Source organism: Balaenoptera borealis (assembly GCF_965194805.1).
Source record: "Balaenoptera borealis genome assembly, chromosome: 6".
Lineage (NCBI taxonomy): Eukaryota > Metazoa > Chordata > Mammalia > Artiodactyla > Balaenopteridae > Balaenoptera > Balaenoptera borealis.
In genome coordinates this window covers 23,711,847-23,722,285 of record NC_138863.1, presented here as the reverse complement: position 1 = coordinate 23,722,285, position 10,439 = coordinate 23,711,847, and the positions used below count along the sequence as shown (strand labels likewise).

General features: G+C 35.7%; 1 protein-coding gene across 18 annotated transcripts in view; it reads right to left on the bottom strand.

The window, feature by feature from the left end:
- The window catches only part of IKZF2 (IKAROS family zinc finger 2), a 231,203-nt gene that overhangs the window by 30,671 nt on the left and 190,093 nt on the right, over positions 1–10,439 (bottom strand). For 16 of the 18 annotated variants that reach the window (XM_082396902.1, XM_082396888.1, XM_082396891.1 and 13 more), the window contains one exon: positions 5,718–5,861. The exons of the other annotated variants lie outside the window; for them this stretch is intronic. In XM_082396902.1, coding sequence (XP_082253028.1) covers positions 5,718–5,861 — 144 coding nt within the window. The remainder of the gene's footprint in view (positions 1–5,717; positions 5,862–10,439) is intronic. 18 annotated transcript variants of the gene reach the window in all.

Here is a 10,439-nt window from a genome sequence, read left to right as displayed (position 1 = left end):
CTGAAAGACAAAGGGGGAGACAAGTAAAAAAGAACACAACAAAATAAGTGGTTGGACTAAAAATATAAAAGTACAAAGTTAACTCATCACTTCCATTTTCCATAATATGGTATCTCTTATTCTTTAGATCAAGTATTTAAGCTCTTTAATTCTGCTGAGACTCACAAATACTCTTCACCTACAAAAAGGATTAGTAATAAAAAATTTCACAAGCCATTTGCACTTGTTCTAATGCCACCATGAAAATGCATCTAGCCTGAAAGTTATAATTGTGTGTTATCTTATTTTCATTCTCTGTTAAAATGTCCACTTGTCTAGAGCTCAGCCACTATAGGAGAAAGAAGAAATACCAGGTGAAAATAAGTCAGAGATTATACTTGTTTTTGCATACTTTAAACATCAGTGACCAAACCTCAAAGATCATAAAAGCGAGAGTGATCTGGTTATAACACTTGTTATCTCACAATTGTGTAGGCTTAATTTGGTTGATTTAGCTGCTATATTAGAGAAAGATTATAGATCCAATACATGTCATTCTGGAAAATTTTAAAATGCCACAACTAAAATACTGTTAAAAGCTGACATTGTCTGATAAATTGAATGAAATTTAGGGCTATATAAAAATAGGCTATTTCCCAAAGCACTTACTTATAAGCTTGGAAAATACTATGTTTCATTGTTTTGCTTCTTGAAATGGATAATTATTCATTTTTGCATCACCCCTTTCTTATTTAGACACATGTGCAATGGTGCTGGTATGTATGTATACCCATTGTTAGTTTTCTATACATTTTCTTGACTGAAGGGTATTTGTAGTTTTCCCTTTAACATTTACGTCAACTAATTTAATTTTACTTCAACATAACATCTAATATTAACTATAAAAGAGTCTGGTGCATGAAATAGTAGTTTAAATTTTTCTCCTTCAAATATTGCCAGCTTTGGACAGAATATTTTATCTTTGAAAACTTCTGCCACTAAAACAATGTGTTCTCCTACTAATACTTAGTTACTTTGATAGGTAAATCTTACAGATAAATGCTTCTTTAAAATATATGTGAAGTTCTTATAAACGTTTAGTATGTTGTTGTAGGTGCCTAACGTGTGATGCTGATCCAAAGAACTGTATTCTGGAAAAATACTTTCATGTGGCTAGTATTATTACAGGTTTGAAGAAATGTCCCCCAAATGAGATGAAGGTAATGATCGGAGTAATGAAAATGGAAGAAAAAATATGATGAGTAATTATCTTGTAGCATACAATTAATATTGCAACATCAAGAGTTTAAAAGTTAAGCTAGACAAACCTAATCTATATTCTCAAAAAGGTTACAGTTTAGAGGGAGTGACAACAATTTAGGGATCATTTATAATACAGTGTGATATGTGGCATGGGATCAAATAAGAGGAATACATAACTCATAGTAAAAGAAAACTTCTTGAAGAAAGTGACATCAGAGAGAAGAATGTGATGACAAATATTAGCTAAGTAAAGGAATGGTGGGGGTTAGAGCAGCTGGTAGGAAGGCTCAGAGGCTAGAGGGCATGACGCATTCTAGGGATTACTTACACTTTGCATATGGCTGAGAGTGGAAATAGATGAGAAAGTTGGCATCAGATAATATAAGCCTCATTCAACAATTAAGGAATTTGAATTTTATCCTGAGAGCAGTAAGAACTGAAAGGGTTAAACAGGGAAGTGACTTAACTAGATATTTATTTAGCAAGATGGTTTAGGAAGTTGTTGCTGTAGAGATGTAGAGATCATGGTGGCTTCAACTAGTAGAGTGGCAGTGGAAATGGAGAAAATTCGATGGAATGGAGAGAATTTTAGAAAATGTTGCTAGAACTTGGTGATTATCTAGACACAGAGAATGAGAAAAAGAGGTTAAGTATGGAGCCCAGGTTTCTAGACTGGGGAACTTAGTGGATAGCAATGGGATAAAAGATGGTGAATTCAGATTGGGGAATACTATGAGTAATAAGTCATGTCTAATAAGTACTGAGATATAGTCTCAAACTCAGGAGAGAGATCTGGGCTTGAGATATAGATATGAGAGTCATCAGTTGATCGAAAGTAACTTCTGAAGCCATGGGAATAGATGATATCACCCAGGCATAGGTAAAGTGTGAAAAAGAGAAGGTCAAAAATAGAACCTGGAAGAACATCAAGATTTTTATGCCTGCCCATAAACTAGGGCAAGTGGGATTTGAGCCCCATGCTTAGAGAGCCCTGGGCCTTGCTCCTCATGGAATAAGGAATGTACAGGGACAAGGGAATGTGCTTACCTGGAGCTTACACCCTAGACCGTACTCTGGGTACCCAGGACCCCAGAATTCCTTCTCCAAATGGCCGGGAGCTTGCACCAAGTGTCGCACAGTCCTCTTCATAGGGTCCATTCTCCTGAGTACCAACTGTGCTGCCGGTATGTACACTCTTAGGCCTGAAGAATGGTCAATACACTACTCTTTGTGTGCTGTGTGTGGGGTGCGATGTGAAAAGAACTTGGATGTGCAGACTAAAGTCTACACATATGTGCATGAGGCCCCTTTTTGCTACTGGAAAGAATCAGGAGTGGGTTTAAAAGAGAGGCCTGGCTGCAGGTCAGGGAGTGGTGGTTCTGCTCATGCCTCCAAGGTCTGATGTGGAACTCCTAGGAATCTGAGAATTCTATATTTATTTGAACTCAGTCTTCCAGATTAGGAGGTTAGAACACAATAGTTTTTAAGCCTGATTGATAATATTAAAATATTTAGGCATATGAATTGAGGCCTCCATTAGTACTGTTGTCCCATTTGCGTAACTGTTGGGGTAAATCCATAAAAAAGACTGAGAAGGAGCAGTCAGAGAAGCTGGAAGAAATGCAAGAGAGATCAATGTCATAGAAACCAAGGAAAGAGAGTGTTTCCAAAGGAATTAACTATTCAGCAGTGCAAATGCTCTCTAGGTTTAAGATGGTCTAAAAAGGTTCCTCTGGACTTGACACTCTGAAGCTAGTGGACACCTCAGTGAGAATAATTTCAGCAGAGCACAAGGAAGAAAGCCAGGTTGTATAGACTGGGGAATGAGTAGAAAGAAAGAACTTATAGAAAGCAAGTACAGAGAACTCTTTCAACAACTACATCCTTGAAGAGAAGGAGAAAGTAGGTAGCTGGAAAGAGACCTGGGTTTGGGGTTAGATTTTTTTTTAATCATGAGAGTTTATCACATTGAATGCCAAAAGAAAAATGCCAGTAGAAGGGAGAGCTTAAAAATATATGTGAGAAAGGGGGAAAATAATAGTGTAAGTTATCTGGGGGCTGGGATAGGAGAATTCCAGAGCGCAAGAAGAGGAATTAATCAGAAAGAAGGATGCTTCTTTCATCAATGAAAGAAGAAAGTATTCATGTGAATGCACGTGATCCTACAGGATTAGTGAAATTATACTGAAATCATTTCAACTGATTTTATTTCCTATGAATCTAGATGTAATATCACCAAGGAGTGAGATACCATGTTTTGGGAGAGTAGAGAAAGGTCGAAATGCCCAAAGTGGCGAGTAGGAGAGAAAGCTATGCAAGGATGAATTAAAGGAAGGCTGCTATATAGTAGGGATGAGACAACGACAACCGGTATTTGAGATCAGTTACTCATTTATTTACAGTGATGCTAATTCATAAGGCTGTGGGATTTTCTCTAAAATTACTAGCAGCTATGTAGATGTGGAAAAGAGGCTCAACTGGCTCCATTAGAGAGTGGAGTTTTACTAGGAGAAAGATAGAAGGACAACAAGACAACAGAGTCATACAATCTATATTGAATAAGAAAAGAGAGGAGGAAACATATACAGAAAGTTCAAGGATCTTTCCTGGCCTGGAGGGCTTGATGAAATCAAGAACAATATTTAACTGAGGGACATGATAAAAAGAAATTTACAATAAGTGTGGAATGATGAAATTTCTCACTTCAAAAGACATCATAAAAACAGTTACTATGCAATTGTTTGTTATTCAGTTGACCCTTGAACAACGTGGGTTTGAACTGCGCGGGTCCACTTATAGGAGGACTTTTTCAACAGTAAATACTATAGTACTACATGATCCATGGTTGGTTGAATCCATGGATGCAGAATAGTGGATATGGAGGAACTGTGTATAAGGAGGGCCAACTGTAAATTATATGCAAATTTTCTACTGTATGAGGGTCACTGCCCCTAACCCCTATGTTGTTCAAAGGTCAACTGTGTATTACCACTAGGATAGAATCCAAATAAAGAAAAAATACCATCAAATTCTAATAAAAATCTAATGTCCTTATTTTAGAATCAAAATGTAATTTTAAAACATCTATCCTTTTCTAAGGAATGTAATCAAATCAAATTGAGAGTAGCATCTCTAAGTCAAGGGAAACATGAAAATATTACAAAGAGCAGACCTAAGTAAATTCAGAAAATAGCAATAAATTTCATATTTTTCCAACTATACTAGTCTCTAGTTGAGACATAGATATTTAATGGACATCCATCAAATTAATTTTAAAAATAGATGAATGACATTTTTAAAAAGTTATTTATAAACAGGAAGAAAGAGACACAGAGAAATAAAAGTAACTTAGGGCCCAAGGCAGATCTGAGTATACTCTCAGGGGCTAGTTTTAAACTGACCTAGTATAAATAAACTATGATCCTTGGGGCTACCCTTCAGCATTCCTTCAATGAACTTTGTCAGTTAATCTCTCCAGCTTGTCTTAAAGTGATATTTTGGTGATTTGTTAGTTCTTTAATTTTAGATTGAAAAGAAATCTTCTCTAAGTGTTTACTGGAGTAGGAGAATTGTATCACCCTTTCCTCCCTGAAATAACCAAAGAAAAGATTTTCTCTCAGTCACTACTCAACCCTCACAAGGATGTTCTATAATGCGTTTTGACACTAGAATGTGAGAATCTGTTTATTTTTATCTCTTCTAATTTTTACTCTATGTAAGTCTATAAGAATATATATTACATATATAGTGATAATTCTTTATATTGAATCTGTTATTCATTCAGTTTTTTTTTAAAAAAAACTAGATGCTTCTGTATCCTCAGAGATACTTTACAACTTACAATTAGAGTTGGCATCATTCTGTATACTGTATCAAAGAATATCTGAGGGCTTGGAAATGAAAAAGGAAAGTCTAACACATCACATTTAATCTTTTCAGTTCAAAACTGTAGGCTACATGAAAACAAAGATCAAAATATGAACTATAGATCCAAATATGAAACATCTTGAATGTAGGCTGCTGCATTATGTATTTTAATGCAGAATTAAAAAAAAAGATTTCTTTTCATTCTAGATTAAATACTAAAAGCATTAACATTGTGTAAAGAAAACAGCTTAAAAACCTGGCGCTAATGCAAATTTAAAAAGATTACAAAACTGGCTAGTAGGCTACATCATTTCCCTTAAGTATTGTTATTTGTTATTTCACTTTATGTAATATTTCATTTTGAGAAAGCAGTTGATTACTGTCACTCTTTCCTTCATTTCTCTTTCTTAGGCCCATATGCCTAAGGGTGTGTAGTGTGTGTGTGTGTGTGTGTAAATGCGGTACACACGGAGTGGCATAATGGAGTAAAGAGATGGGCATTTACTTCATGAACTGAAATACACCAATATATATTTCTAGCACATGGGAACATGCCTTTGCTCATTAAAATCAATTTTTACAGAAATAAAACCCTTTGTAATGCTTACCCACAAACTTTTGTGGAGTGGAGCTTTTACGTTTTCCCATATTCCCTGTGAGCTTCTCTATGACAGCAGGTCTCTCAAAAGGCACCAGAGAAATATTGTTGTCCATAATAGGCTCTTGTTCCTTACAATCTTCCATAGGAGGTACTATATAAAACCATACAAAAAATGTAATCTGATAATTGCTTCAACATTTAAAAAGATACAAAGCTGGACTTGCCATCTCAATATGTGTTATACAAACATAAGCTAGTATGCTTGGATAAAAGTTAAGCAGAAAGAATAACCTCTAGTGTTAAAGTATACTTTTAACACTAGTGTGTGTATACTCACACACACACACACACAGAGGATTTGTTTTTATCCGAGTCTCTCTCAGATCAATGACATAAACTGTTGCCACTATTGGTGGCCAACATGTTCTTCTTGTGTCTCATCTTAGTCCTCTGAAAGTGTTTTTAACATTGAGTAAAATCAATACTACTTTAAGACTGCACTGTTCTCAAGGCTTCTGGAGTTTATTTTTCTAAAACAATTTAAGTAAGTCGATTTGTTTTGGAGGAAACCTTACACAGACACACAGAAGAGCAGTATAATATTTAATCAGTTTTTTTTCACCCATGTATTTTCCTGTAACAGATTTTCTATTTGATGAGCTGAGTGAGCTGTGAGCCCTATTGGCAGTAGCTACATACCTGCACAAAGCAGTCTTCATGAAGGAGATCCCGTTCTAAACATGTCCATGCACAGTAAACGGTGATGGCTTTATGATTGTAATTTATTTTAAAAAGAGCTCTTCAGCAGGACAAAAGAATCCATTTCTAAACTGGCGTATTTGTTTACTAAACTACTGCTCTAATTCATTTGACGTAAACTCTCCAGTGCTGCTCCCTCTTTATCCCATTTGTCTAAGTTGCTGTGGGCTAATATATTAGTTCATAGATATTGACATTACATATTGACATTTATGGTGTAGACACAGAACTTATAAAAGTTGTTTTTGAATAAAAATACTGTCAAAGGACATTTAAGTAAAGATAGAGTAATATCAGAGACAGACCAGATCAGTTGATTAAAACCAATATTCACAGGAAGGACCATAACTTATTATTTCTTGATGACTGTTGCTTTCTCCAGTTGTACTTGTGTCAGCACTGTTTGGAAATCTAAAGGTTTCATATCTTAGGATATCTTTACTTGTTCATCATGCACTGTAAAATGATTTATTCTGCTCCTTTCGTTTGTAAAGGGATAGCCCCACTGTGTGAAACACAATGTATTATCCTTTATAAGGGCAGACACTAAGAGTGAGAAAGCAAGAGATGAAAGTTAAGAAAATCCAATGCACAATTCAGGTGACCTATTTAATAACCAATACAGGTTGCTGATTTTGAAGAAATGAAAAATGGCATCAGAACATGTTTTTGTAATTCAAGCATGTTTAAAGACATCGATATTCAACCTAAGTTTTGGGTTAACCTAGTATAGCCAGGTGGATGGGCCAGAAAAATTCAATCTTCAATCTCTGTTTTAATGGCAAGGGATTCTGTAATTATTGGATGTTAATTTGGAAAAAAATTTCAAGAGGAGACTTAGAAACAAAGAAACACATAGGTCACTTTCTATACGGATATAATTCATGATATACAACTGCAAAAAGATGTCCCCAGATATTACACACAACATTATGTCCTCTCTTAGCAACGACTAAAATAAGAAAAAAAAAAAAAACTTAAAAAGAAAAGCAAAGAAAGAATGACCACAGAATTCAAATAAGGTGGCCAGGAGGATGGAATGGCGATGTGGTGGTGATGTGGAGGGGAGCCATGCAATTAGATACAGATTATTGTCAAAATTTTAACTTTTGTTTTAGGTGTTGAATTCACAGGCACTTACTACATTATTAAAAAATAACTATATAACTGAAAAACTGGCCATGAATGGACCAAAGATGAAAATATGTCATGAACCAAGATCCGAAACGAAAGAAGGAAAGAAAAAAAAAGTTTGTTGTTGTCAATCTTGCTAAAAAACAGCAAAACTGGTTAACAGGGTTTGCCCCCAAATTGAATATACTAATTAGTTTTGAAATGAATAGTCTAAAACTTGGCAGTTTTGCTCTAAGTCTCACCTTGAATTTTCATATTTGCACACATTTAACACTCAAAACGAAACCTGGGTGTGGGAACTGTCCCACACCACATCCACCTCAATTCAGGTGATTTGTCCCAAGTTCAATGAAGCTCATATGAACTGAAAACAATGACTTTGGCAGAGCTCTGATCTAACTTCTCCTTCACAACCAACAGTCCTTTACATATCAATTATTAGTCTTGTTTCTACCATATCAGCAGTAATAATAACAACAACAGACTCACCCTGTGTGCTAAGTACTGTTTTAAGGCTTTCCATCTGATAATTTATTTAATACTTTCAACAACCTGCTGAGATAGGTACAATTACCATCTCTATTATACAGATGGGGAAACAAAGACCCAAAGATATAATTTTCTCAGCGTGCTTTTTTTAAAATTGAAGTATAGTTGATTTACAATGCATTTTTTTTTCAATTTTTTTTACTGAAGTATTTTCTCAGTGTTTATATCTAGTTAACAGGGAATATATGAGTAGAACCCAGGTGGTGTGACTCCAGAGCCTGGGCTCTTAGCCACTATTTGAGTGTTGACTTTGTATAAACAAGTTTGAAATATTTTTAAGGTCTCCACTGAGAAAAGATCTGATACATTTTATATATTACATAACTAATCTAAATTATTTGCTTTCATGTATCTGGGTGCAACTCATCAAAGTGTTTCTAGATATACATTGCTTGAAACACAAAACAAGTTGTCTAGTTAACTCAATAATGCATTAATCGCATTGTGAGACATTCAGCTAGGCTAAGAAAATACCAATATGCAAACTTCACTTCTTAGAACAAACTTCATAACCAAATATCTTCCTTATTTTTGAAGTTATAACCAGGATAAAAATATTTATCCCTGCATTATTTCATTATCTCACCACACTGATTAATCATAAAGATAGAACCATACAAGTGTTCCCAACATAGCTATTTTGCCAAACAATCCACTCAAATTTCAAATTCCAAGAAGACACAGTCTGAGGGACCTAGATTAGGTCACATGTCCACCCCCCACCAGAAGAGGGCAGGGCACCTAGACTGACAGTCCTGCCGTGGCTTCAGCCGATTAGAGAGGACAGCTCTCTAAAGGAAAACAGAAGTCTTGTTAACTATAGGAGGATGAGGGCATGTATGACATGTATGACAGGCAAACAAAACAGATGTCTTCTATTTTGTCACAAATTTTCTCCATGTTGTAGAACATAAAAGAACTTTTATCTAAATTATATTCTTGACAACACAGGGCAGTGCCCATACTTGAAATCACTCTTTCCATTTTCCCATCCTCTGGTCTTACTCAGCTTCGTTGCTCTTTTTTTCCCCTTCCTAATGTGTTCTTGGTCTTCTAGATGTCTCACTCTATGCTCTATATAAGGTTATACCCATATAACCTTATAAAATCTCTTACTTTAGACTACTACCTATATAGTGATGGCTCCCACATCTTTATTGCCTACTGAGACTTCTCTCAAGAGCTCGAGATCTATATATTCAACTTCCTTCTAGATAGTTTCACTTGGCTGTCTCTCACAGGTGCCTAGAAGATAATGTGTTCAAAAACTGAAATCTCTATTTCCCTCCCCAAACTTTCTCTTCTTTTCCTAATTTCCATCTCAGTGAATGACACTACTATCTACCTGGTCATCCATGCTAGACACGTTGGGAAAATCCTAGATTTCTTCCCTTTCACCCAGTCTTCTGCCCCTCCTCCCTATCACCTCTCCTTATATATACGCATAGAGGTACTATGCGTCTTAGATTCTACATCTATAGTTGCTCTCAATTAAATAACTGTTCTGCATTTTGCTGGCTACTAAGCCCAACTCAACCAATCAGGAGACTGTTGCAATGGACTACTTGGCCCTATCTTGACTCTTCTGATCTATCTCCCACATTTCTAGCAATAAAATGTAAATGTAATAATACTTTTTAGGGTGAAGTACAAAATTCTTTGCCTAGCACAACAGGTTTTTGATGCCCTGTTCATTGCCTCTCTTTCAGGCCTTATCACCTTCCAATTTCTCTTGCCTTTACCAACTGGGCTCTAGTTATACGTAAGTACTTGTAGGTCCTTAACCCACCATGCTCTTTTAGACTTCTATTTCTTCACACATGCTGTTCTCTCCACATGAAACACCCTTTTCCATTTATTTAGCTGGCTATTCTGCCTTTCAAAACCCCACTCAAACAAAATTTTCCCTAGAAATTCCTCTTGCACACCCACTGTGATTTAGATATCTGTCCTCTGTGCCTATCATCTGATGCTTATCACTCAATGCTGTAACTGTTGGTTTACTGGTCTATTTCTTCCAATAGCTGGTAAGTGACCTTAGGTAGGGACTGCATTTTATTTGACTCTGTGTCTTTAGTACCCTTTATGATGTGAGACAAATGTAATAGTCAGTGGATGTTCACTAAACACCTTAATGAAGGAAATGTTGTCACCCATTGGAAATAGGTTGAACAAGCTTACTAGGAAGTTTATAGGTTCCCAATTATGTCTCCATCCTTGCAATAAAGAAATTCCCTTTACCAAATAATTCAAAACATAAACATAAGAATATATATTCTTGCTTTAA